This window comes from Polypterus senegalus, chromosome 17 (genome assembly GCF_016835505.1).
Source record: "Polypterus senegalus isolate Bchr_013 chromosome 17, ASM1683550v1, whole genome shotgun sequence".
Lineage (NCBI taxonomy): Eukaryota > Metazoa > Chordata > Cladistia > Polypteriformes > Polypteridae > Polypterus > Polypterus senegalus.
This window is the reverse complement of record NC_053170.1, coordinates 22018026-22045410: the sequence shown is the minus strand read 5'-3', so window position 1 is coordinate 22045410 and position 27385 is coordinate 22018026. Positions and strand designations below refer to the sequence as shown.

The 27385-nt window shown below is 37.1% G+C and overlaps 1 protein-coding gene across 1 annotated transcript; it reads right to left on the bottom strand.

Annotated features, from left to right (window-relative positions):
- Nucleotides 1-1970: 1970 nt before the first annotated feature.
- Nucleotides 1971-26850, bottom strand: zmpste24 (zinc metallopeptidase, STE24 homolog). The gene is made up of 10 exons (XM_039739521.1): nt 26463-26850; nt 23019-23165; nt 20491-20577; nt 19759-19875; nt 14101-14253; nt 11065-11206; nt 9609-9796; nt 9044-9148; nt 7173-7316; nt 1971-2902 (listed from the first exon to the last, which is right to left on the bottom strand). The coding sequence occupies exons 1-10, from the start codon at nt 26568-26570 to the stop codon at nt 2678-2680; spliced, it is 1416 nt and encodes a 471-aa protein (XP_039595455.1). The 5' UTR covers nt 26571-26850; the 3' UTR covers nt 1971-2677.
- Nucleotides 26851-27385: the final 535 nt, after the last annotated feature.

The following is a 27385-nucleotide window of genomic DNA, read 5'->3' as shown; positions in this document are numbered from 1 at the left end:
ATATAGCAGATTTACAGAGTATTCAGAGCCCTTTGTGAACAATCTTTTTGTTTTGTATATTTAATTTTAATGGATAAGTATACCATTTTTGCGCATCAGTCCACTCTAAATAACCCATGGCAAAGTGAAAACGTTTTTTTGAAAGGTTTGCAAATGATTACAAATCACAAAGTGAAATGTGTCGTTTCTGTTGGTACTAGCAGTGCTGCCCAGATAGGACTGGTTGAAGTCGAACTTTTAATGAAAAAATGAAGATTTCAATAAACTGTACAGATGGCGAAGGGACCTTTGAATCAATTGTAGTCAATGGCAGGGCTACTGCCACTCCTACCATGAGATTCAGAAAGGTTTTGGCTGAGGTGCAAGGTTAATCAACAGCTACTTGTACTGAGCACTAGGTAGACTTTATTGCGTCATCCTGGGAATAACATCAGTGCTGAGTTGGCTGCAATATGAACAGGCATGCAAAGTTGAAAAATGAGTACACCAGGCACAGTCATGATCTCCAGATAGTGTGGATAAGTGAGCCATCCTTATGTGGATGGCAAGCAACCTAACAGAATGATGAAATGGGCAAAAATGTAAGCTGCTAACAAGCTTTGCTTAACACAATATACTGTATGTGTGTGTACAATATGTGCAAGTGTCAGATTCAGTGTGAGATGACATTGTCTTTTACTTTTGTTATTGCATTAAAGTTATTAGTCTGTGGAAGATATGCAGTAAGATTTTTATTGTACACATGACCTTGTACTTGATCTCAAGACCGGTAACAACTAAGAACAAGGTTCCAGACCATCACAGTGCACCCCCATCATCAAAGTTACATCTCCAATGAAACTGACCTGTATGCCCCTTGTGACATGAGAGGCAATTGATGCGATAACCCAGAAACAATGACCAGAGTCATCAGAGAGACAGCGGTGATAACTGTACCCCCACGTTCAAAAGCACGGATTAGAATTTAGTGACAAAGTAAGATCGCATTACAAGAATAAAGAACAGTGCTGTATTCAAACATAATAAAATGGGAAACAAATTTCCAAAAGATGTTTTAAAATATCGACTACCCTCTTCAAGTGAATTAAAGGTTTCCAAACGACCGTGCCCACAAATGGACCTTGTTCAGCAGTGGGGAAGGCAATGCAGAAAAATGGCTATGCTAAATATACCAACACAGAGCCACAACCCTGGCAAAATAACAGCAGAACCCAATGCATTGTACACTTATACTAAATAATCTTTTAATTGTACAGTCAGAACAGGCTCTGCTGGGAGACCCCCACTGAATGACAAGAGTAAGTACTGCAGAATGGGTTGGAGTGCTCGAGCACTCTCATTCTCTTGTCACTCTTTGTTACCCGAGGTCCTTCTGCTGTTGAAGTGTGCACAGGTTCGAATGGAGGCAGGCTGGAGAAGTCCATAAATTCAAAAGTCCCAGGGTTGACCAAAGCAGCGTCTGTGATGCCCCAGATGGTTCAGTGGTGATGACGCTTTTGCTAACTTGTTTTAGTACAATAAACCAATCTGTATTTAATCAGGAGATTTACTCTAAATACTGATGCAGTGTCTGTAGCATAAGGTTTGTACCATCCAATACCAAAAGGATAGACCAAGTTTAAACTCTGAAAGCAAATCAAGTACTGTATACAATTTCTACCAGATCATTCTAGAGATGAAAGTGTGCAGCAAGTGAAGGGGGTCCAAATACTTTCTGAATCCACAGTATATGCCATGTCTGTGTAGACCCCTGACTTCCATTCTTTGTCTCTAGTCCTGGCTCTGGCTTCTTGCAAAGAATACCAACAGTAAAATCTAGAAATACTCAGGCTGTCTGAGCAATTAAAATGCAAAAAAAAAAAAAAAAGACTTAACTACAAATGAGTGTATATGTGCACAAAAAATGTCTTGAGCTACAGAAACCTTGGTTGTGAAAAATTGTAACTGTGGGGGAAAAACAAACCCATCTCTGTCAATACACTCACTTTAATTGACACAGTGTCAAAAAATACATCAACTTCAAAAAAAACCAAAAAACATACATGCCATGGTGAAAAGGCCTCTTCTGTATATACTGTACACGTATTTTATCACACCCTCTTCACATTTAGTCAAAATAAATTCACAACACAAAACAAGCAGCCAAAACAGGCACAAAAATAATCTTATTTCAGTTAATTTTGTTCCTGTTTTAATTTTTTTTCCTCAAATTAAATAAAACAGAGAACATTAAGCAACTTTAAGAAACAGTCTATTAAAAATGTATAAAAAAAGATGTAGGCTGCATTTTGGGACAAATTAATAATCAATCATTAAAAACACAAGGTACACCAATAATAGTCGAGATCAATTCACCTTACAGATTAAACAGCATTTTCTCTGCGTCAAATTAATCAAATGACAGCCACTTTATTTAAAGTCCAATACGCGGGGACCTAATACAAGTTTAAGTAAGGAGCTATAATTAAATTCATGCTGAATGCATTAGATGATATGTTTCTGCTGTGTTACCCATTTTTTAAATGTCAATTATCACATGTGTGAACATACTGCTGAATTGCTTTTTTTTTTACCGTTTACTGTATTTACACTGATAAAAATCAGCAAGATAATGGAATGCGTATCTCCAGAGGAGGAGATGGGGGTCCCTCCTTTTCAGTTACGCTGTCTTGTAATATCAATCTTCTTTAAGTCCTTTAAGAGCTCGCAGTCGCTCCAGCAGAGGAGGGTGGGAGTAATGCCACATGGAGAAGAGCCAGTCTGCTACTGGGAAACCCAAGTTGTCTTTGTTTAGCTTTATAAGGGCAGAATACAACTCGGACGCCTTCCCTAAGCTGCGAGCAAAGGCATCAGCTTGGAACTCAAACCTTCTGCTTAGCACAGTCAGGCCAAACGACAGCAGCTGAAAATGACAAAAAGCAACAAGAACAGAAAATTACTTTGGGACTAATTAAATAAGGGACAAAAAAAAAAAAAAAAGTGTTATTTACTAGTCCAGTAAAGAGCTGAGCAAGTGTTGTTGTTATTATTTGGAGGACACCTTCATCCAAGGCAACTTATACAGCATTTGTTCCCCTCGCTTTGGAGCACATGCAAATGAAATTACTTCCTCACCGTCACCCAGTAGCAGGATTTGAAGTTCCAAACCCTTACCTACTACTCCACAAAATGTGCCCTGCAGAACTGCAATTCTCATGTCACAACCTATACTGCTAAATTGAACCATAAGAGCCTGTAAACATCAACAATATTTAAGGTGAGCACTTCACATATTTTCTCTAATGAAAAAAACTAAATAATAGTACACATGATAAAGACCACACATACAGTCGTGGCCAAATGTTTCGAGAATGACACAAAGTTTGCTGCTTCAGTGTTTTTAGATCTTTTTGTCAGAAGTTTCTATGGAAGACGGAAGTAGAATTAAAAGCATTTCGTAAGTTTCAAAGGCTTGTATTGACAACTGCATTAAGTTTATGCGCAGAGTCAATATTTGCTGTGTTGGCCCTTCTTTCTTTTTCAAGACCTCTGCAATTCACCCTGGCAGGCTGTCAATCAAGATAAAGAATGGGACCAAAACATCCTCCGAGAGCAACCTCTCCCAACCATCAAAGAAAAGTTTGGTGACCAATAATGCCTTTTCCAGCATGATGGAGTTCCGGGCCATGAGGCAAAAGTGAGAACTGAGTGCCTCGGGGGAACAAAACACTGAAATTTGGGGCCCACGGCCAGGAAACTCTCCATTAATAATAACTAGCAAAATACCCACGCTTGCAGCGGCGAAATATTGCCTTAAAATTTTTATTAAGAAGAAAATTAAACCTTTTTAAACTGAGGGAAAATATACCAATAATTATTTGTTAAGGATCTCTTTGTATACCACATTGTGAGTTCGGCCCTCCGGTTGTAATATGACCAAGCTGTGCGTTGAGCTTACTCTTGAGCATGCAACGTACAGTTGGCCATGTGAACAGTAATCTTGTTTCAAATCTCACAGCTTGGATTGCTGCTGTCGTAATCGGATTGAGTTTCATGGTTTGTTCCAATTATGACAGTATTTGTAGGACTTGTGTTGAAGAGACATTCGGCATCTGTCAAGCGTTGGAAGTATACAACCGGTTTCATCGATAACTTCACATCCAGCTTTTGAGAGTTTAAACATTCATAAACATCAAAGTGTCCAACTACTGAAATCGTCACCTGTCAATCTAAGATGTTTAAGAGGCATTGGCATTTGTCGAAAGGTGTAAAATATTTGGCCATTTCGGTACACTTGAAAGCGACAACCGAACAATTCAGCAGCAGCCATCAACTCACATGCAGATGCATAGGTGATAGGGTGATAGGGGTACGGTTGGAATGATAAAGGAAATGGGTACCTGAACAATGTAAAGTAAGTCTAAAATACCTAAACAATAACTATAATCGTAATAAAGGAACAATAAAACAGCGGAGAAGCCGTGGATTAAATAAAAAGGCTGTAGTTATCAGTAGGGAAACATGAATCCCGTGGCGAAGCAAGGAAGGGAATGTAGAGACTGGAGCGACGGACCGCCTTATATAGGCAGGCAGCCAACAACGTAGGAGGCATTGAGATGGGGGAACCAATGCCGCCTCACACGGTGACCGAGCTGCAAGCTATGGACGTATATATGTACGTAAGTAGGATTCAGTTAGCGTTGTGAACCCGCGTACCAAATTTCTTGAAGATGGGCCCATAAGTAACGAAGACCATTGAAAAGTTCAATATGGCAGCCGACAGTGGCATCATACCACCGAAATAAGTACGTACATTGGTTTTGGTTAGCGCGGGGAAGCCGCCTACCAAATTTCATGAAGATAGGGCCATGAATAAGAAAGTTCAACATGGCGGACGTTGTTGACCGTTATAACCGTTACGTGTAGAATTTCGAAATGAAACCTGCTTAACTTTTGTAAGTAAGCTGTAAGGAATGAGCTTGCCAAATTTCAGCCTTCTACCTACACGGGAAGTTGGAGAATTAGTGACGTTGGAAAGTTCAATATGGCAGTCGACAGTGGCGTCATACCACCGAAATAGGTACGTACATTGGCTTTGGTTAGCGCAGGGAAGCCACCTACCAAATTTCGTGAAGATGGGGTCAGTCTTCTAACTACACGGGAAGTTGGAAAATTAGTGACGTTGGAAAGTTCGATATGGCAGCCGACAGTGGCGTCATACCATCGAAATAAGTACGTAATCGGTTTCGGTTTGCGCAGGGAAGCCGCCTACCAAATTTCGTGAAGATGGGGCCATAAATAAGAAAGTTCAACATGGCAGACGTTGTAGACCGTTACGTGTAGAATTTCAAAATGAAACTTGCTTAACTTTTGTAAGTAAGCTGTAAGGAATAAGCCTGCCAAATTTCAGCCTTCTACCTACACGGGAAGTTGGAGAATTAGTGATGAGTGAGTGAGTGAGTGAGGGCGTTGCCTTTTATTAGTATAGACTAGCAAAATACCCGCGCTTCGCAGCGGAGAAGTAGTGTGTTAAAGAAGTTATGAAAAAGAAAAGGGAACATTTTACAAATAACGTAACATGATTGTCAATATACAGTAATTGTTTTGTGAGTGTTATTGAGTGTTGCTGTCATCAAGGATTTGATTATCATTATTTCTTTCAATAAGGTTCATATTTGTAGGATGTGTTGTGTTCAAGTTACATTCCGTGTTTGTCAATCGTTGTAAAGATAACAGGTTTCATTCATCGATTCGTTTCTTACTGCATCAATAAACAGCTCGTCTTCCTCTTTATCTGAGACGTGACACACTGCATGCACGGGTTTTTTTTAACACTGTCTTCCTTTAGCGGAACATTGACTTTTTCCACCGTGTGCTTTGTTTCCTCAGTAGCTGCACTTATGAATATGCTTGTATGTGTCAGACACTTCATATTTTTTTGCTGCCTTCTCAATTGTGTAATTCGGTTTTTGTTGAGCACTCTTTGGAACTGTTGCTTTTTGTCTGTGCACTGTGTCAGTTCACGTGAGCCGCTCGGTGTACATGCATCAAAGGTTCCCAGCTGTGCTGGTGCCATCTAGTGCGATTTCCACGGCTGTATTTAATGTTAGCTAAGACCCGGCACTTAAAAGTTTCTCTCGCAGTTTCGCTGAGTTTGTGCCAAACACCACTCTGACCATCTCATCTTCGTCTGCATAAGCACAGTCCTTCACCCGTGAATATTTAGCGGCAGTGTTTCTATTGGATTGCCGCTGACGGATGGCCTTACATGGGCAGGCACTAAATTACGTGGGAGGCGTAACTCTGCCTCCCACGGCCATCGAGCAGAAGTCTATTATAGTATATGGACGAAAAAATAGGTTCCAGTTATGACCATTACACGTAGAATTTTGAAATGAAACCTGCCCAACTTTTGTAAGTAAGCTGTAAGGAAAGAGCCTGCCAAATTTCAGCCTTCTACCTACACGGGAAGTTGGAGAATTAGTGATGAGTGAGTGAGTGAGGGCTTTGCTTTTTATTAGTATAGATTTATTATTCTTTGCATTTACATAGTGCTTTTCTCACTACTCAAAGCGCTCAGCAATTGCAGGTTAAGGGGCTTGCTCAAGGGCCCAACAGAGCAGAGTCCCTTTTGGCATTTACGGGATTCGTACCAGCAACCTTCCAATTGCCAGTGCAGATTCTTAGCCTCAGAGCCACCACTCCGCCGCATTGAGAACTTGTGGTCAATACTCAAGAGGTGGGTGGACAAACAAAAACCCACCAATTCTGACAAACTCCAAGCATTGATTATGCAAAAATGGGGGGCCATTAGTCAGGATTTGGCCCAGAAGTGATTGACAGCACGCCAGGGCGAATTGCAGAGGTCTTGAAAAAGAAAGTGCCAACACTGCAAATATGGACCCTTGGCATAAATGTAATGTAATTGTCAATAAAAGACTTTGAAACTTATGAATTGCTTGTATTTATACTTCACTCTATTATAAAAACATCTAACAAAAAGATCTAAAAACACTGAAGCAGCAGACTTTGTGAAAAACAATACTTGTGTCATTCTCAAAAATTTTGGCCATGACTGTAAAATCAACTGAATGTTTTAGTAGATCATTTGAGATGTATTTAATTTGAATTCATCGGGTAATCGGCAAATTGCAAACAATGACAATTACAGGCATGGTGTCAACAATACATACCTCATTATATGGAGAGAAAATAAACTGGAAGATGATCATCAAGCCAATAAGAGTGGGCTGGCTGTCATAAAAGCCAAAGGCACTGAAGAGTTCTTTTCGACCAATAAGAACAGCAAACAAAAAGAAGCACAGAAAGGAATTCATCTAAAAGATGAAACAAACAACAGTTAAAATAGAAAGAAACTTGAATTGGTCAATGCAGTTAGAGAAAATGTACAGCACAATAACGGTGAAAACATGAATCATAATAAAAAAAAGATTGCATACAGAGCTTTGCAAAAGTATTTAATGCCCTTGATAGTCATTACCATTCTCTGGATACACATACTCCTCCCTTCAAAAAGGTTTTTGTTTTTTGGCAACTTCAGTGTTCTAACGGCTTATTTTTGAAGCCAAAATAATTTATCAAAAGTAGATTTCTAAAAATAAAAACTGGAAAAACACTGCTTGCATAAATATTTAAACCCTTTAAGCTCCAAATGCTTAAAGTTTCACGATTCAGGAATATCCATACAAAAGGTAAGGTTGGTGTTCACCATAATGCAGGACAGGGACACAGCTAGGATGTGGGAAAAGGTTCAGATAAAACCAAGACAGCTAAAATCAAAGCACTATGTATGGGGCCAATTCAACACTGCCCATGCCTCACAAAACACCATCTTCACCGTTGAAGTATCATGGTGGCAACATAATACTGTGCTGTTTGTCGGGGGTGAGGGGGGGTTGCTGCTTTTGATCTTCATGGACTGAGAATCTTGTTAACAGTGATGGAAAAATTGATTGAATTAAATACAGGGAAATACTGGAAGAGAATCTGTTGACTATGACAACTGAGGATTGGGAGAAGGTTTACCAGCAAGACAATGAGCTCAGGCACGCCAAGAAAACACTGGAGCAGCTCAAAAAAAATGGAAAGCACGTCCTACAATAGTCCAGGCAAAGTGCTGACCATAATCCCACTGAGAAACTGTGGCACTCTTTAAAAAATGCAGTCCAGAGGTGCCAACCAACCAAACTGAATGATTTGCAGAAAATCTGCCAGGAAGAATGGGATAACATTATTTCTGTGCAGTGTACAAAGCTGGTTCAGACTTACCCCAAAAGACTTAAAAGCTTACACTGCAGCAAAACGAGGCCCTATTAAATACTGATGTGTGGTGTTTGAATACTTGATGCAAGTACTGTTTAACCAGCTTTTATTTTTTAGAAATATACTTTTGCCAAATTGTCAATACTGACTTTAAAAGTAAACTATTAGAACACTTGGGCTGTCCATAAAAATACTTGCTGGAGGAATATGTTTAAGTGTCTTTTGAAATATAGAGTATGGTGAAGACTTTCAATTGTATTACATGCTTTTGCAAGGCACTATATATTTTATGACAGAGATAAATAGAAAAATGAGAACACACTTTTTTTGATAAGTCAGACCATTTTGTCCAATATTTTTTGTTAATCCCTAATCACTTGGTTTAAAAAAAATGACTCACAATTTGATTAGTCTGCAATACTACTACTTTGTACTACAATACAATGGTTTTCTACAAAAAGAAAAACCTCCTAACATCTGTAGCCAAGCATTTATTAATGGCTTCACCATAGCCAGTGCACAAGTTCAGCAAGGTCAATAAATGTACAACTGAAAACTGTCTATGCTCAAAAACAATGAGCCTCAAAGCAACGGCTTAAGGTATGGAAAACAAAATAAATCAACCAAAAGTTATAAGAATCCAAGTTATATAAGTATAACATGAAACAAAAAATAAACACTAAAAAAATGAGGATTATAACTTGAAGACGATGCTGCATAATTGCAAATGTAGATTTTCCAGTATAAAAAAAAGAGCAGCAGCACGTTGTATTTTTTTTACCTGACTAATGACAATGTTCTTCACTGTGTGACCCAATTTCCAGTGCCCCAGTTCATGCCCCAAAATTGCTAGAACTTCAGTATTGTTACAGCCTTGTTTCCTGTTCTGAAAGAGTAACAGTGGTATATACATTTAAACAGTTCTATTTGATTACACTAGAAATATTTAGATTTAACTTTCAGTATGCTAACTTGCAAAAAGTCAAATAAACACAAGAACTGACAGTAGCTGGAATCAGTTAGTATGTAAAAATACGAGAGACGTGCCAACACACACCTAAAATGACAAAGTCAACACAAGTCAGCCATTCTCTAGGTATACATGCCTTATCTGGAAAGCACTGTACATGTATATTGATTGGGATTAAATACATTTATATTACGCTTATTTAAAATGCAAATCAAAATCAAATTACAGCATATTCATACATTAAAGTAAAATACAAGGTATTGCAGTTTCACCACTGCACAATGCTTGCATATAAATACATCTATGAATCAATCAATTAGTCTTGAGACTTTGTCTAGATCCAACACAAAGTAATCATGCTATAGGCACCAAATACCTTGGATTTGGATTTGTCTCCATTTTCATTTTCCCCACCACTCTTAGAAGCAGCGTCTGGTTCAGATTCCGACTCTGTAGTTTTGTTGATTGGAGAATAATCCTCAAGCAGTGTATCAAAGACAACTATCCTTTTGTTTTTAAAGAAGCCATAAAAATAGGCATTGCTATGTGATGAGCGTTTTGATCCTGACAGAAGCAGATTAAAAAAAAAAGCAAAAATCAAAATAAGTGTATAGCTAACCTGTATAGTCGTGGCCAAAAGTTTTGAGAATGACACAAGTATTGGTTTTTACAAAGTTTGCTGCTTCAGTGTTTTTAGATCTTTTTTGTCTGATGTTTCTATGGTATACTGAATTAGAATTACAAGCATTTCACAATTTTCAAAGGCTTTTATTGACAATTACATAAAGTTTATGCAAAGAGGATGTTTTGGTCCCATTCTTTATTCATGGCTGTGTTCATAGGTAAAATTTTGAGTGAGCCCACTGCCTTGGCTGAGAAGTAAAAACCCCACATGAATGGTTTCAGGATGCTTTACTGTTGGCATGACACAGGACTGAGGGCAGTGCCGCTCACCTTTTCAATCTTTTTTCTGGATGCCCCAAACAACTGCAAAAGGGATTCATCAGAGAAGATGACTTGACCCCAGCAGTCCAATCCCTGTACCTTTTGCAGAATATCAGTCTGTCCCTGATGTTTTTCTTGGCTTCTTTGTTACCCTTCTTGACACCAAGCCATCCTTCAAAAGTGTTTGCCTCCCTCACTGTGCATGTGGATGCACTCCTACCTTCCTGCTGCCATTTCCACAGCTGAACCAACTTTAGGAGACAGTCCTGGAGCTTGCTGGACTTTCTCGGGTGTCCTGAAGTCTTCTTCACAACAGCAGCGGAAATGGGTTTTTTGGGATTAAGTTCATTTTCATGGCAAAGAGAGACTTTGTAATTAATTGCAATTCATCTGATCGCTCTTCATAACATTCTGGAGATTAGGCAAATTGCCATCATAAAAACTGAGGCGGCAAACTTTGTGAAAATTAATTTGTGTCATTCTCAAATATTCTAGCCATGACTGGACATATGCAAGAAATATAAAAAGTCACCCTCCTTTATTTTCAAATGTATATCAGTGAACCCTTTTGACAGAGATTCATGAGCTTATACTAGCAGCATAATGGAAATCTCAAATAAGGCAAGGCAAAAGAAAAACTCAGGATCCTGAGGTTTCAGCTGAAATTGATCAGTTATGTTATTGTTTAAATACAAAAAACAAAAACCAAAAGGGGAAAAAGACAAATCTACCCTATATCTAATACATATTTTTTCTGTCTTGTGCAAACAAATGCACAGTAAGCAAGATTCTACCTGTAAAAATTTGTAAAAATAATATGTTAAAAAAGTATGTATTGTACTATGAAATGACAAAAAACGGTCAAATTTAAAATGAATGAAACTTACCTTCTACAACATATATTTTAGTAAGGGGAAAACTAATATCCTTTGCCATTGATTCAATATCTTCTTTTAGTTCACCCTCTGGTAATGGAGTAAATTTATCAAAGAGTGGAGCAATAAAATCTGCATAAATGGTTACCAGCACCTAGATGACAAAGACAGAAGCAAAAAAATAAATAAACATAGGCAAAGGCCAAGAGCACACAATTCAATACAACTTACAATGGTGATTCTTTTAAAAAAAAAAAAAAAGCAGTAGAAAGTCTCCAACGTATCAAGGTCTCAGAAAATAAGTCATTCATTCACACTGAAAGTATTACTACAGAATATTAATTCTTCAAATACCACTCTAAGATACAGTATACCAAAAAAAAGTGTCAATAATAAATGAAATGCCTACATTCCTGTTCTCTTTCCAAAGGAGTCAACAGCTCATTCTAATCAATTTACGCATCCCTGTAAATATTGTGTAAGGCAACACCTGGCTTACATCAAAGATAACCAGTTTTCATTGTTAACTGAAGTAATCCAAATGAAACACAGAATGTACACAGTAAATTGTGGCAACACAACTGTCTAAATAAGTTAATTTCTCAGCAATGTAACATTTGACAATGATATTACACAGAATGATCAGTTCAGTTCAAGTTTTTATTCAGTTTACATTGCATTAACACCTATGTACCCATAACATTACTATTCATGGATAAACAGTTTTACAACCATTAACCATAAATCAATTACAGAAACCAGATCTGAATTTCTCTGCCAACACGACTCTCATCAGGAAAAGCTAATGGGAAGATGAGAATTTAAATTTCAAAATGTTGCATTTTGCAGAGAAATGTAGTGCAAAACTTTTTTTTTTTTTTTTAAGTTTAGCTCCTTGGTCTTTAACCACTGTAACTAATGTAAACAAAAGTCACAGGGCAAATGGTAACAGGCACATTTATAGTACAAAATCAAATTTAGATGAAATCATACTTATATCATAAATCATATTTATTCAGAATGAATCGTTGTTTAAATTATAATAAATTAAAAGAAATTTATAGACTGAGACAAAATAGTCAAAAATACAACCATATACTCCAAAGTAAGTACCTAAAATGTAAATATGTATTTGCTTGCATATACTGTATAATATCTTTACCTTTGTTTATACCATTTTGCTTTTATTTTTGTTTTCCCTGGATAATCATTTTTGCAACATAGCGGTCAACATATATAGGTCATGTTGATTCTGTTTTAGTTACTTACTTTGGCTTAAATGTTTGTATTTTTGACTATTTTGTTAAAATCTATATTTTTTCTTTTAGTTCAATTTTTGATTATTGTTTATTATTTGATGACTAGAGATGCGTTCTAATTGCATTCCCTTTTCTAATCATTTGTTTTGAATGCACAACATATCCTTTATTTGAATTTCCTGCTTATCCTCTTTTTATCTGCTTTTGAACATAAGCAGGTGGTCATTTATACCTATAGATGGGTTATACAGTCCAACAATACATATGTCAAGCTTGATGGCGATATTGTCCTGGGACTACCCAAGGGCCTGGATTATTTGGTCAATATTGAAGGAAACATGCTTTAAACAAAAGAATTCCACAGAAAAATGCTGCTACGCCTGTTTGTCAGGTAAACAATTTAGCAAGAAAAAGACCCTAAACATTAAGTTTCCTCACTTACCTTACAGAATGTATTAGTGCCTATATTATATACATTGGAAATTTAAGATTAACATTCAGAGGATAAGCAAAACTAGTATGGGAGACAATGCCAGCTTTAGGGCACAAAATTCTGGAGCAATCAATACAGAAGCGCCATGGGTTTTAGAATTTAAATCAAGGCTTTAAACTAATTATTTTAGCACAGCATTACTTTAGCAGGAACAAAATAGTTTTTTTTCAAACTGCCCCCTTCTGTTAATTTTAATTAATCACAGTAATCGCTTAGAATTTATCTTTTAGGTTTTCTTTTTTGTTCAAACTCTGAAATGATACTTCGCCTGCCTTTTCTAAATGTCTTCTATTTGAATGAAATTGTCATATGTAACTATGGAATGGCCTTTCAGATTTAGCTGACATAGTATGTTTATAATCTGGATTTACAAACCACCCTACACACACACACATATATATATAATATTGTACATATTACATGATATTCCTCTGTTCATGTTCAACACTGCGTTTGTGAGTGTTTCACCCTCCACAGTACATTTCCACATACAGTATAGTGTGCACTGGGTTCGTAAGTGAAAGTGTGCTTAATAAGAATACATTGTAATGTAACATATCAGCAAGTCTCCAACAGTATGGATTCAAAATAATTAACTGTTTTAGAATGACCAATCCAAAGTCTAGACCAAAATCAGACAGAAATGTTAGACCTGAAACGACATCTCATGTTAAAAAAACCAATACATTAGATGTTATGTGTTGCCTTAGAGGAATATGCAAACGCACCCTCACAGCACAACAAGAAATAGCGCAGCAATTTTAGTGAGAGTTTAAGAGACTGCACATCTAAAGGGAATGTAATCAAGTTAGACTTTTTAAACACATGAATGTTAGATGTAATAAGCGAAAGTACAATACTTTCAAATTGTATTACTTGCTCCCATTATTGCAAGGATCTGGATGAAGATCTGATAACACTGTCAGAAATAGACAAACATACAAAATTAATAAAAAAAATCTGTCTATACACAAAATTGCATAAAAGTACAATTAGTTTTAGTAGCACAATATTGAGAACAAAGTTTAGTACGGTGCACATTTAAGCCAGCAAGATTACAAACTTCTAGTCTGGAGGGGACGTCAAACTAAACAACCACCTTGATAGGAAATGTCGGGAATGGGACTCTCTGGAAGATTTTAAAACAGATTCGCATTCCACAAAACAACCAAATGCAGTCATCAAATCTGACAAGGACTCCCAAACTAGAAGTTGTGCAATGGGACACCAACTTAACCGTAACAATGTGAATATTTTTCATATTAAAAATCTTAATTTCTATCATCATTCACTTACCAAAGACACAGCAAGAGTAAATAGCCAGGCATAAATAAAGAAATAGTCTCCACCAATCTTGATAATATACAGCAGCAAAGAAGTGACAGGAAGGAGGATGCACTGTGTGACCATAAATTTCTTAATGGCATCCTTCAGAAAGAATCCCAGGGTCTAAGAAAAAAAAAATCTAATTTAGGAGTGCAGATCTAAAATGCCATACAGTATCAGTTATGATACTTCACACTTTAAAAAAAAAAAAAAGAAGAGAGAGCATAATGTTTAATCAAACATCTATTCATGTAACACCATAGCCTCCATAGGATTACTATGCCAAGTTCACACTTATTAGGCAAATGGTATTCCTCAAAATTAATTTTACTGTTGAACAAACATAATGCTTTCAGTTAATCCAAAATATTACTTCACATAAAACCTGAATGTTTAACAAAGGAAAAGTGTACTCAATTATTAGGCAAATAAATTAAAAATCATTTATTCCCTATTCCCCCCCTGATTTATTTTCAAGTTTTACAGTTTGTGTAACAAATAAGCAACACAAAATTACATAGTTATCATATAACATTTCTGGCCTATCAAAAATATTCAGTGACCAATATAGTCTCCCTTCTTTTCAATAACTGCCATGAACCCCCCATCCACACAATCTGTCAGCTTATTGATCTGTTCACAGCAATCTTTTGCTGAAGCTGCAGCCAAAACCTCCCAAATGCTGTTCTAAGAGATTAATCATCTTTTCTCAATGTAAATCTCATGTTTGAGAAGGGCCCACAAGTTCTCAACAGGATTTAAAGTAAGTGAGGAAAAGGGTCGAGTCATTATTTGGTAATCTTTTGAGTCCTTTGCTGGCTAGCAAAGCAGTGGAGTACTAGGATGCATGTGACGGAGAACTGCGTATTATAAAGATCAAGGCCTTCTTTAACGCTGTAGATTTCTGCCTGTACCACTGCAAAAAGAAAGTACCTTCCAGAAACAGGCAATAAGTTTGACGGTTTATTTTGACATTATTAGGTTGAAGATCGAGTGAAATTAGCTCATTCTTAATGATAGCAGCCCATACCAGTACCCTCCCCCTATGCCAGTGGCACCTGACACAAACTGGTGCCCTGTGTCGATTAGTAATCCAGCCAAGTGGCCAACCATACGGTCCATCAAAAGTCATTCCCATTTACTCTGTCCAAAGAACATTTGAAAAATCAGTCTTCAGGTATTTATCGGCCCAGGCTTGACACTTCAACTTTTGAATCTTATTTAGTGGTGGTTGTGTTTCAGCCTTCTTTACTTTCGTTGTGTCTCTGATCACATGACACTCGATACTTTTAGACACTCCAGGTAAGTTGCAGGTCTGGGATACAGTGGCACTAGACGCAAATGGGTTCCTGGTAGCTTCATGTTTAATTCTTCTGAAGTCTTTCACAGTTATTTTACACATTCTCTTCTCCACATTTTTTTTATAATCCTGCTGATTATTCACAGCAAAATATTTAATTGGCCGGTAGCCATGCTTCATTTGTTTAGCAATTTCCAGAATGTTGCATTGGTCTTAAAGGCATTTTACAATATGTTATTTTTTCAGCATCTGTTAAATCACTTTTTTAGTCCATTTCACCTTAAGTATTGAAGTTGCCTAATAATTATGCACACCATAATATAAAGTGTTAATCACTTTAAGCCACATGTTCTCACATTAAATGATTACATATCACCTGTAAATGATGATATCCAATAAGCATTCAGGTTTATATGGCTTACAGCTGGAAAATGTGCAAAAAAATAAAGATAACGTCAGAATACTGACTTGCCTAATAATACGAGTCCTTCCTTTGCATGGTCTTTAAGTTGCATAAATTAGTTGATACCTCTAGTTTTTATTCACTTGATATCAAAGTTTAAAATCAAAGTTTCAAGAGCACTATCTTACATACACCTATGTTAATATTTTTTACCCCCTTTGTCACTTTAATTATGACAAAATTATAAAAGTCAATTCTGTCAGAAACATCTTCAAGGTAGAGCTTAACAAAAAAACGTTTCCCAGTCAGTCATGGGCTCATTACATAAAGCTGCAAAAATATGTTATTCAAGATTATAACATTCTCTAAGCCACTTAATACAGTTCAGAGTTTTGAGGTATTTAAGATTATTTATCATCAAATTTGAATAATCATCTATTTGTTGTATGGCCAACCCCACATACTTTCAGTTATCAATTATCAACTGTATTTATCAATAGCGCCTGATGACCCCAACTCTCTTGGTTCACTGACACAATGTCTTACTTGTGTTTCTGAATGGATGAGAAGTAATTTCCTCAAACTAAAAAAGGAGAAAACAGAAATCTTAGTGATTGGAAAAAATGGATATAATGAAGGTATTAGAAATAAACTTGATTCATTAGGCTTGAAAGTTAATACAGAGGTGAAGAATTTAGGGGTAATTATTGACTCTGGCCTAAAATTTAAATAACATATTAATCAGATTGCTAGGACAGCATTTTTCACTTAAGAAATATAGCAAAAATTAGACCCCTTATAACATTGCAAGATGCTGGAAAATCAGTTTTTTTTTTTTATAAAGTCAACTAGATTACTGCAACGCACTCCTCTCGGGACTACCCAAAAAAGACATCAATCAACTGCAACGAGTGCAGAATGCTGCTGCCACAATCTTAACTAGGAAAATCCGAGCACATCTCTCCAGTTCTGATGTCACTACATTGGTTACCCGTGTCATTTAGAATTGACTTTAAAATACTGCTTATGGTTTACAAAGCCTTCAATAATCCTGTTCTATCCTATATTACGGAATGCTTTCACCTTGCACTCCAAATCGTAACCTTATATCTTCAAATTAGTGTCTGCTTAAAATTCTAAGAGCTAAACTTAAAAGAAGTGGTGAGGTGGCCTTCTGCTGTTATGCACCTAAAATCTGGAATAGCCTGCCAATAGGAATTCGCCAGGCTAATATAGTGGAGCACTTTATATAATAAAAAAAAAAAAACCAGCTAAAACCCATTACTTTAACATGGCTTTCTAATAGCTTCATTTTAGTGTAACAAGAGATATTCTGTATATGCATTTAATTATCATTTTTTATGTTTCCAAAATCAGTACTAACCCCTCCTTTCTCTGCTGTTCTCTTTCCGAGATCGTCACCACCACTCAATCAAAGCACCGTGCTGTCCCTACATTGGTGGATTGAAGGCCAGATATCCACATGACCATCATCAGCTAATTCTTCCATGTGAAGCCTGAAAGCCATGAGGACTGATTGAGATCAGTTACGTTGGGTAGAATGCTCAGTGGGTGCTGTGCAGTCTAGTGGCCTTGGAACCCCTGTAGATTTTGGTTTTTTTTTTCTCCAGCTATCTGGAGTTTTTTTTTGTTTGTTTTTTCTGTTCTCCCTGGCCATAGGACCTTACTTTATTCTTTGTTAATTAGCATTGCAAAATTTTTATATTTTTTTCTTTATCTTGTAAAGCACTTTGACCTGCATCATTTCTATGAAAACGTGCAATACAAATAAATGATGTTGTTCAGTTCAAGTTGTGTTTTCGTGGGCCCAAGAAAATGCAAAGGTACAAGTAGATGGAATCAACACCTCTAATCCACAGAATACATAGTGTCTTTTAGTTTTGTCAGTGGCCCAAGATATTCAGCCCTAACTGTGAAACAAATTGGCTTTGATTAGTTCAGATTGTGATGAAAACCTTCTGCAGATTCCCGAGTTCAAAATGAAATGCATCTGCCTGGCATTATGAATTAACCAGCAGCACATTTTGAGCAAAGGCAGAATACTATCATATATGTCAATTCCTTTTTTTGAACCTGTGGTGATGAAGCATCTCTCACCTGTTCTGTTTAGTGTTATAAGTGAATAGTTACTGGGATCTACTTAACAAATGTATTTTGCCATTGCAAAAATATGAGTGAGAAAACAGTTGCTAGAAAGGTGATAAGAAAAGTCACACAAAGTAAAATGAGCTGCTGTCAGGTCCATAAGTATTTGGACACAATTGTCATAATTTTGGCTCTGTACACCACTACAATAGATTTGAAACAAAGCAATAAAGATGTGAATGAAGTATAGACTTTCATTTTTATTTCAAGGGGTTTAACAAAAATATTGTATGAGCAGTTTAGAAAAGAAACATTTTAATACGTTGCCCCCCTATTTTCAAGGGCTCAAAAGTATTTGAACAAACTAATACAATTATAAATGTAATGATCATTTTCAATATTTGGTTGAAAACCATTTACAGTCAATGACTGCCTGAAGTTTGGAACCCAAAGCCATCTCCAAGTGCTGGTTTTGCACCCAAGTGACACTTTGCCAGGCCTTTACTGCAGCGGTTTTTCAGTTGCTGCTTGTTAATTGGACATTCTGCCATCAGTTTTGTCTTCAGCAAGTGAAACTGACTCATTGCCCATCTGAACTGTGAAGTGTCGTCCTATAAGTTTTGCAGCAGGCAGTATAGTTCTATTCATCCTGCTACTTCTGCCAGCAGTCATATCTATAATAAACACCAGTGACTGACTTCCATTCGTAGCCATGCATGATCATGCCATAACACTGCCTCCACCACATTTCACAGATGATGTGGTATTCGTCGGATCAAGAGACATTTTTTTTCTCTTCTCCATGCTCTTCTTTTCCATCATTCTTGTATATACTGATCTTAGTTTCCTTTGTCTGAAGAAACTGCCCCAGAATTGGACAGGGTTTTAAATAATGTTTTCTGACAAAGTCTAATGTGTCCTTCCTATACCTGAGCTTTACCAGTGTTTTGCATCAATGTGGTAAACCCTCTGTCTTTACTTTCATGAAGTCTTCTCTTGATTGTAGAGTGTGTTCTTGGTTTGGCTAAATGTTGTGAAGGGATTCTTTTTCCACCAAGGACAGAATTCTGCAATCACCCAGAACACTTGTCTTCTCTGGTTTCCCAGATGTTTTGTTGCTGCCGAGTTCACCAGTGTCTTCCTCCTTTTTAAGAATGTGCGAAATGGTTGATTTGACCACTCTACTGGTGTTTCTGCTGTCTCTCTAAAGGGTTTATTTTGTTTTCTCAGTCTACTGATAGACTGTTTTCACTTGCACGGACAGCTCTTTGGACCTAGCTTCCAAATGCATGTTCCACACTTGGAATCAATACCAGACCTTTACCTGCTTAATAGTTAATGAAATAATGAGGGACATACTCACACCTAGCTCTGGAACAGCTTGTCAGTCAAATGTCCCAATACTTTTGAACCCCTGGAAAGTGGGGTAGGACTATGCAGAAAAATGACTGTCATTCTTAAATGGCCCATACAATATTTTTCATAAACACCTTCAATTAAAGTTGAAAGTCTACACTTCAATGGATTTAAAAATAAAGCAACCATTATGTGATTTGATCCATTGTGTCGCAGTCCAAATACTTATGGGACTACCTGTATATGCTACTTCTACAAATGTTTTTAAAAAGTATGCAGTAGAATTAAAAAGGTAAAATAATAAAGAAAGCCTCTGCTGAAATGCATAATTTCACTCAGTATAATTAATATTTTCTCCAGAAAACACTGTATGAAACAGATATAAAAGTGATTTAAGACTGCCTATGGTGGTGGTATGTTATCATTTTGTTTGGAACACCATGTATTATTCAATTCATTTTACCTGCTGGTTGAAACCATGCTTCTCCTCAATAACAAATGTACTGTAAATGCTCCATGGCAAACCAGTCAAGGCACTGAAGAGCGTGGCAAGCAGCAAAAACACTAGAGATTGTGTAATCTGGAAAGAAAACAATGTCAAGTATCAAGAAACAATATGCAGTGTTTGACGAGAAGGACAGATCAATGAATGACCATGGTCAAGTACAGAAAAAAATGCAGACATACACACTAATGAGCTAATATTTTTTTGTAATATTACATTAATTTTACAAATTTAAAAAGTATTGCATATGATATGCTAAAGATAATAATCAGTAAAGACTTATCAAAGTCTAAAACCAACAGATTTGCAAAAATATAAAAACTGGCTTCTCTTGTAAAACATCATAAAGGAAAATGGATAAAATATTGACTATTTTAAATGTCCAATAGACTCCTATGAAATAAATAAAATGTTATCTTTTAGTGTACAATAAATGGGGAGGGGGGGGGGCAAGGCAAAAATTACATTTAAACAAAGGTTTTGTAAACAAATTAACATTTAAAAGCAACACATTTGTTTCAGACATTGATTAAAATATATTTCCATTACATGGTTTGTCTTAGATTTTAAATATTTTTGCATTTCTGTATTTGGTATTCTCTATTTAAATTTCCATATACTCATATACAGTATCTTTGGCGTCAGCCCCTCCACTATCCCTACAGCTTCTTCATAGTTTGGTGTACTTACCTCATATTCCGGTCCAAAGTTTGCATTACCTATCAAAATGCCTGAGATTTTCCACAGAAAAGGAATACCTCCAAGGACTAGAATAAGCTGTAAAAATCACAATACAAAATAAATATAATACAGTCAAATAAAAATTGAAATTACAGAAAGTATTGTATATGTTGAAACACTAGTGTGCATCTCAGGTTCTTATTTGAATAATTCAGCACAATGGAGTTAAAAGTGACATGAAACAAATAGCTGATTTGAATTAACTAAAATAAAATCTTTTCATGTTTACTATGGACACAGCAGCAATAACCACAATTATCTGGACTAGCAGTACTCACTTCTTTTTTATAAAAAGTGAATAAAATGGCCTACAATAAAAAGTATAGGAAGTGAAATAACAGAATTTTAATTTGTAACAGAAATCTAAATAAAACTGACCAACCAGGACCAGGACTGAACACAACTGATCTTGAGCATATCATGAGCTAATCTTGAATGAATTATTGCCTTAGAATGATTAATTGTATAATGAAAATGTGTAGATTAGTAAACAAACAAGCCTAACATTTCAGTAAGGAGGTAGAGATTCACATTCAGATTACAAAACTAAAAAGGCCAAACAATTATAATTAACTTGTTAAACAAACCATTCACATACAGTATGCTGCTCTTCCCATGCATGATGTAATACCATTAATTTAGCTTAATGTCCCCTGATTGGCCACAACTGATAATTTACAAAAGCTGAGTCATGCCAGTTCAGATTTCAAAAGAGAACGGTAGGTGTATTCAAACAGCATTTGCATGTATGTGAAAAAAACTGTTATATGAAGGAAAAGCTGACATTCAATTGTAAAAGCATGGCTGTTTTACTAGGGCCCTGTGATTTCCACGATGTGGAAAACACAGACGGAATAACGGAATTAATGCATAAAATGGATTTAAGATTTAAAAACGGATAGAATAATCTGTAGTTCTATCGTTCAGATACTGTTTTCCAGTTTGTTGTTTTTCAAGCGAATGCAATTCTTGTAGAAACCCAGTCATGCTTCTATCTGCAAGTGTGTGTGTTTCCTGTACGTTTTCTCGTTAATGGCACGTGAATTAACTAGCAGCATGAGACAGAAATGCCGAAGTGAGCAGTATCAGATACCCTATGTCAAAAAAAACACAACCTTAACAGCAAAGGGCACAATATCCCTGCGACTTATAGGAATCTGGACAACGACTTTTTTGCAAGTTTTGCCAGCATACCATAGTAATGTTTTAAAAATTAACAACAACGTTTCTGGATTTAATAAATGTTTTGTCTCACGGTGATGAGGCACGCAAGTTCCACCTCTGACTCTTCCGTTATAAACTCAGCACCTTCAAACCTAGGCCAGATGCAATGGAGCCATTAAAAGCGGGTCTCTCTTTTTTTTCCCCGTTTAATTCCCGGATTTAGCATTTTGCAGATTAGTTCGCTTTTGCTTTGTAATTATTTTAAGATAAGCAGTAGATGAAGCTACAGATGTAATGATGCACATTTTCAATCTGTAAACATTTAAGGTTTAAGAATCATTAGAAATAATTTACATAATTACAATTACAGGTATTGAAGACCAGTACTTATTTGGCAGATGTTATCTTTATGGAGAGCTGCAACTTTTCCACCTTTTCACAGGCACCACATGCAGTCCCTTCAAAACAACCAGCTGAATCTTAATGACATTTTAGCAGTGGTTACAGACAATGCATCATACTGTCTGAAAGCAAGCATACCACGAGTTTTCAAAAGGGGTTCTGCCTAACAGTGTACTGTGTCAGGTCATCAGTTTGGTAGGACAGACCTGGCAGCACAATAAACACTTGAGTGAGGCTGCATCACTAGTGATTTGGGTAAAGTCTGCCTTCTTCAAGAAGCCTGCCAGGAACCCCTGAGGCAGGGACCACCAGGTGGAATAGCTGGTTCAAATCAGTAGGGTACCGCGCTGAACATATTCACCTCTACAAAAAGTTCTTTCTGGCTGAGAACACATCAGCTCAGGCTGTAACAAATATCCTAGACCCTAAAAGTGAAGTTAACCTTCATCTCTGAAGGATGCAAACTAGTAACAGCTCTTACAATTGTGAAGGGCACTCGCATACAGCATCATGGAGGATCTGGGCTCCTACCTGATGAATGGAACTGCAAAATAAGGTTCAGTTGTGCCAGTGTGCTGTTTCATTAAAAAGGAATGTAAAGTGCCATTTCTTTATTGTTAGTTTTGTTGTAGCTGTTGCTACTTACATTTATAAAAAAAAAAAACTACTCACTATTCCAGTCTGTCTTTCTGAAGATTATTAGTGTTGTTTTCATAAAATGTAAGATGGAACACAAAATTGGCTGAAGCTAACAGTGCCAAAACAAACCAAATATGAATCCTAAACAAATAAATTACTAAGATGCATGAATTGTACATTACACTTGCCAAAAATAAAATGAATGAAAAATATATGACAAGATGGTTAACAAAAGCTTCTTTATTGCAAGTTAAAAAAAGGGCACTACTCACTGTTCCTTCCACCTCTGAATACAGACCCGACCAAAAACCAAAGGAACTTTTGTCCAGCTGGTAAAGTCGCGACTTCTCAAAAGTCTCAGCATCCATTATCTTGCCCAGCTCTGTTGGTACTTGAACGGTGGATTGATAGATTTTTCTCTATGGAAATAGCAAGAAAAGAATTTTGTCGATATTGTCAGTTACCTGAACCACTCTATATTTCTGAAGCAGTGTAAAGAATGATAATTTCGACCGTATGCCTGTCATATTTTTTTAAAGTTATGCAGACAATCCCTTTGACCGTTTTAGTGTCTGACAACCTTTGGTGTACATTGTACAGAAAGAAATGTAACGTTTAAGGCCAAGTGACTAATAGTTACTTCTGGAACAATCAGCGTACATCAAAAACATGAAGTGAAAGCCTCATGAGGCTGACATTTTTATACTGAAGACAGGACTCTTGATTAATGAGGCAGGGGCTGCTTTTCAAGCCTCCCATGAGGCTTTAGTTTTGTTTTTATGATATCTGCTGATTATTAGGGAAGCAACAATTTAACAATATTTCTGAAAAAAGAGCATGCATTTTGCAAGTTCTCTGCACATGACTGAATAACTGACATGTGGATTATGCAACACATTTTTTTTTCCTTCCATAGACATTTTTCATTTGCCATTGTACAGCATCAGTCACTATTGGCTTTGAATATGTAAAACTTTTTTTCTTCAATTCTGCATTAAACATAGGAGAAAAAAAATATTTATTGGTCGTTGTAACATATTAAAATATATATGATTTATGGGTGGAATATTCCTTGAAGGACATTTCCTACTGAGATAGTGTCAGAGAGTTATTCCCACTTGGTGTCAAGCAGAGGAGGCTGCATGGGGACCTAATCCAGGTTTTCAAAATTTTCAAAGGCCATGATAAAGCAGATCCAGTGGAATTCTCCCAACTTAAAAAGAATCGCGTACTCGAGGACACCAGTGGAAATTAAGGGAAAGTGAATTAGGACTGAACCCTGGAAGCACTTCTTTATTGAAGGAGTTGTAGGAATCTGGAAGAGATGAAACAGAAACCTTGACAACCTTCAAGAAAAATCTGGATGGGGTAGTGAGGCAGGTCAGCTATCAGCTAAACAAACAAGCTTGCTGACCTGAATGGTCTCCCCTCGTTTGTCACATTTCTTTTCTTATGATGTTTGGAATCTGAAAGGCTGCACAGGAAAAACTGCTTCTTCACACAACCAGCATCATGAGTTTGATCCCCCATGCTATATTCACCATGTGGAATTTGCACTCTTTTCCTGCGTGCGCACTGGACGTGCAGTTTAGACTCCTTAGTAACTCAAAACTGACTCCAGTTTTTAGTGTTTCCATTTACTTATTTGTTTGATGTCCTTATCCAAGGCGACTTACAACATTTATGATACAATTGGTTACATTTCTTTTGGTTTTCCAATTGGAGCAAGTGACTTGCTCGTGGTCATACAAAGGCAGTAGTGGTATTTGAACCCACAAGTTCAGGATTTGAAGTTTAAAGCCTTAACCACTACACCACCACACTGCCTGCTGTATACTTGGGCAGGCCATGTAAGGGACTGAAGCTGTCCTGATAAGCTCCAGCCTCTCATGACCCTGAATTGGATTTAGAAGATTTGAGAATATCACAGTATGGTGATGAACTTGAACAGGATAGATTCATGCATGGCTAATACAGGGTGTTTCTATTCAGTGTTACTTCAAAGTACATCTTCAAATGAGCTATTTTAAAAATTTATTTTAAAAAACTGCACAAGTAATTCACACCCAAGTACATTGGTAAAAACTAAACAGACTTCCCAGCAATTAAGTGTGGGCTGGCTGCTTCTTTGGTGTGTATGTATTTGTCTAATGACTCCATTCATTTTCATAATAACCAAATTCATTCATTCATTGCCTGAGCACTTACTGTGATTTGAAGTGAGCCACGGCCAGTTCCAACAAAACCGAATGCAAGGGAAAGATAAAGCATCAGTCCATAAGAGGATAGGTTAATTTTAGACTTTTATAAGGTTTTGCAAGAACATGGACTCTCTATCCAGACTAACCGTGGCAGTGCTACAATTTGAATGCAGAATACTACTTAGGTAGCATTACTGTACCAGACACTACATATTTACCATAATAATATCTAAATACAGTATGTATAAAGGAAACTGTTTGGTTCCCATAGCATGTGGATTTTCCCACAGGGTCAATACTATATGTAGCTGTCTGTGTTGAGAAGAGCTGCCCTGTACAACTCTCTCTTTAGCTGCCCCCTGTAACCCTGAATTAGGCTAAGCCTGTCTGTGAACTGATGAAGGGCACGGAGATCAGCACTGCTATTGTTGGAGAAAATCTTTTAAAAATCCTTTAGCATCGTGGACACTCGCACTCTGAAGGTCTTAAATAAGCAAGCTTTGCCCCAAGAGATGCAGCTCTGTTCAACCTGTCCATAAAAAGATGTCGCATTATACTGGATTTTGTCTGTCTGCTTTAAAGTGTGCAGACACCTCTTACCTTGAGCTTCAGCAACAAGAATATATTCCCTTATTTAAGTTTATTTCAAACTATTCTCTCTTAGCTTTTCAAGTAAATAGTTTTGCTTGTAATTTGCAAGCTATGACTTACGTACCAAGGATGCTCTTGAACAATCATATCGATAAAACAATTGCCGGAACAAGGAATTGTTAGCTTATCTGTGATTAATGTGCAAGAATGACGTCTTACATGGAGTACTCCAGCGAGATCTTTGTTAAATACATCTCTTACATACTGTACTTGCCGGAATCGTCAGTTGCCCCAGGTAACTTTGGACTTGAGAACTTTGGCGAGAGCCTTCCGATTACATCGACAAAGTGAACCAGGGGTCAATTGGAATTTCAGGTAAAATATTGTTTCCCTGCCACTACCTCACAATTTCAAAGGCTTCGGTCCCACGCACTGCACGTTAACTCGGTACTCACGTGGATTTTCTCAGGTTTACTAACACTTCACAATTCCCTGCATTAGGAAGATAAATTATATTTCTAAACTCGCAGGAGGTGAGTGAGTGTGCACTGGCATGAATTCACATGCCTTCCACCCAACGCCAGCGGTGTTTTAAGATCGGGCCTCAACAGCCCGTAACGAATCACGCTACTTCAAAATCAAAATTGGTTTGGCTGTTGCTTTCAAATTTTATTGAAAACTTACCGAAAATAAAAAAAAAATTATAATACACCCTAACGCCCTTCCTGTGACATTCTGCTGTATTAAATCATCAAACGTATCATTCCTTCACTTCGACAGTGCTTCAAAAGTTTCTCTTAATCATTTTCTAAGGCTTAACGACTAAAACCAAACGCTAAAAAATGCCTACATCAGCGCAGCAGCAGCTAAAGGAAGTTCAAGTGGTGCTTTGACGAATTTTAATTTAATTTTAATTCACCTTACCTGTCTGTACGCGAGGTAGGCCTCCCATAGATAAACAGTCCAAGAAAATACTAGCACCGAGTAAAATATCTTACTTTCAACAGAAAGTTCGGCTACTGCTGACAACATTTTCGGGGGAATATCTCACAAAAGCTTGCCAGTACGTGTGGTCATTAAAAGGAAGCAGCAAATTTCAACATGTGGCAAGGCACGAGGGAAAAATAAACATCGACTTGTCTTCCAGTGCGTCTTAAATAAATAATTTTCTTTTAGAAGTTATATAATTTTGTATAATGCCAAGTTAAAGCGAGAACTGAAAACCAGTTCTTCAAAACGACAGCTCACGGCACTGCCGGTAGACTACCGCTGTGTCACTGCGTTTATTCTCCGGCACTTCTGAGCAGCCCGCTCACTTCAGTTCCTACTCCGTAGGACGGACGGCGTGGAGCGCTCCGCGGGAAAAATCGCATCCCGGCAGCACTTTCGGATCCAGCGTTGCCAGGTTCGCGGCTTTCCCGCCCAGCTGGGTTATTATTATTATTATTTTTTTTATCGGAGTTCACAGTAAAAAGGCTTTGGTGGGTTGTGGTTTTTGGGGCTACAATGCGGTATTTTGGGCAAAATTTCAACCCCCCTCCTACGCATTATTACAATATTTTTCATCCATCCAGGACCTTTTCTTCTGTTATTCGTCCTGGCATAGGTACTTTTTCGGGGAAAATCTCAGCCATCGTTCCCAAATGGTACATTCCCATTCTGTCACTCATAAATATGCCAGTGAGAGACAAACCACTGGCTAATCCTCGCGCTCTCGACGCTTACTGCTTTCCGGTCTGTTATTTTGTCTACCTCCGATATCGGGTTATTTTTAGGCAGGTTCTCTATTTTTAATAATCTGTTCTATAATTTTTAAGGACCTGGCAACCCTGCATTAGTGCCATTTA

Coding starts and splice junctions, on each gene's coding strand:
- zmpste24 (XM_039739521.1), bottom strand. CDS start 26,570: ATGTTGTCAGCAGTAGCCGAACTTTCTGTTGAAAGTAAGATATTTTAC. Junction 19,876..20,490: donor ACTTTGGACCGGAATATGAG/GTAAGTACACCA, acceptor TTTTCTTTCCAG/ATTACACAATCTCTAGTGTT. Junction 2,903..7,172: donor TTTTCTCTCCATATAATGAG/GTATGTATTGTT, acceptor TGTCATTTTCAG/CTGCTGTCGTTTGGCCTGAC.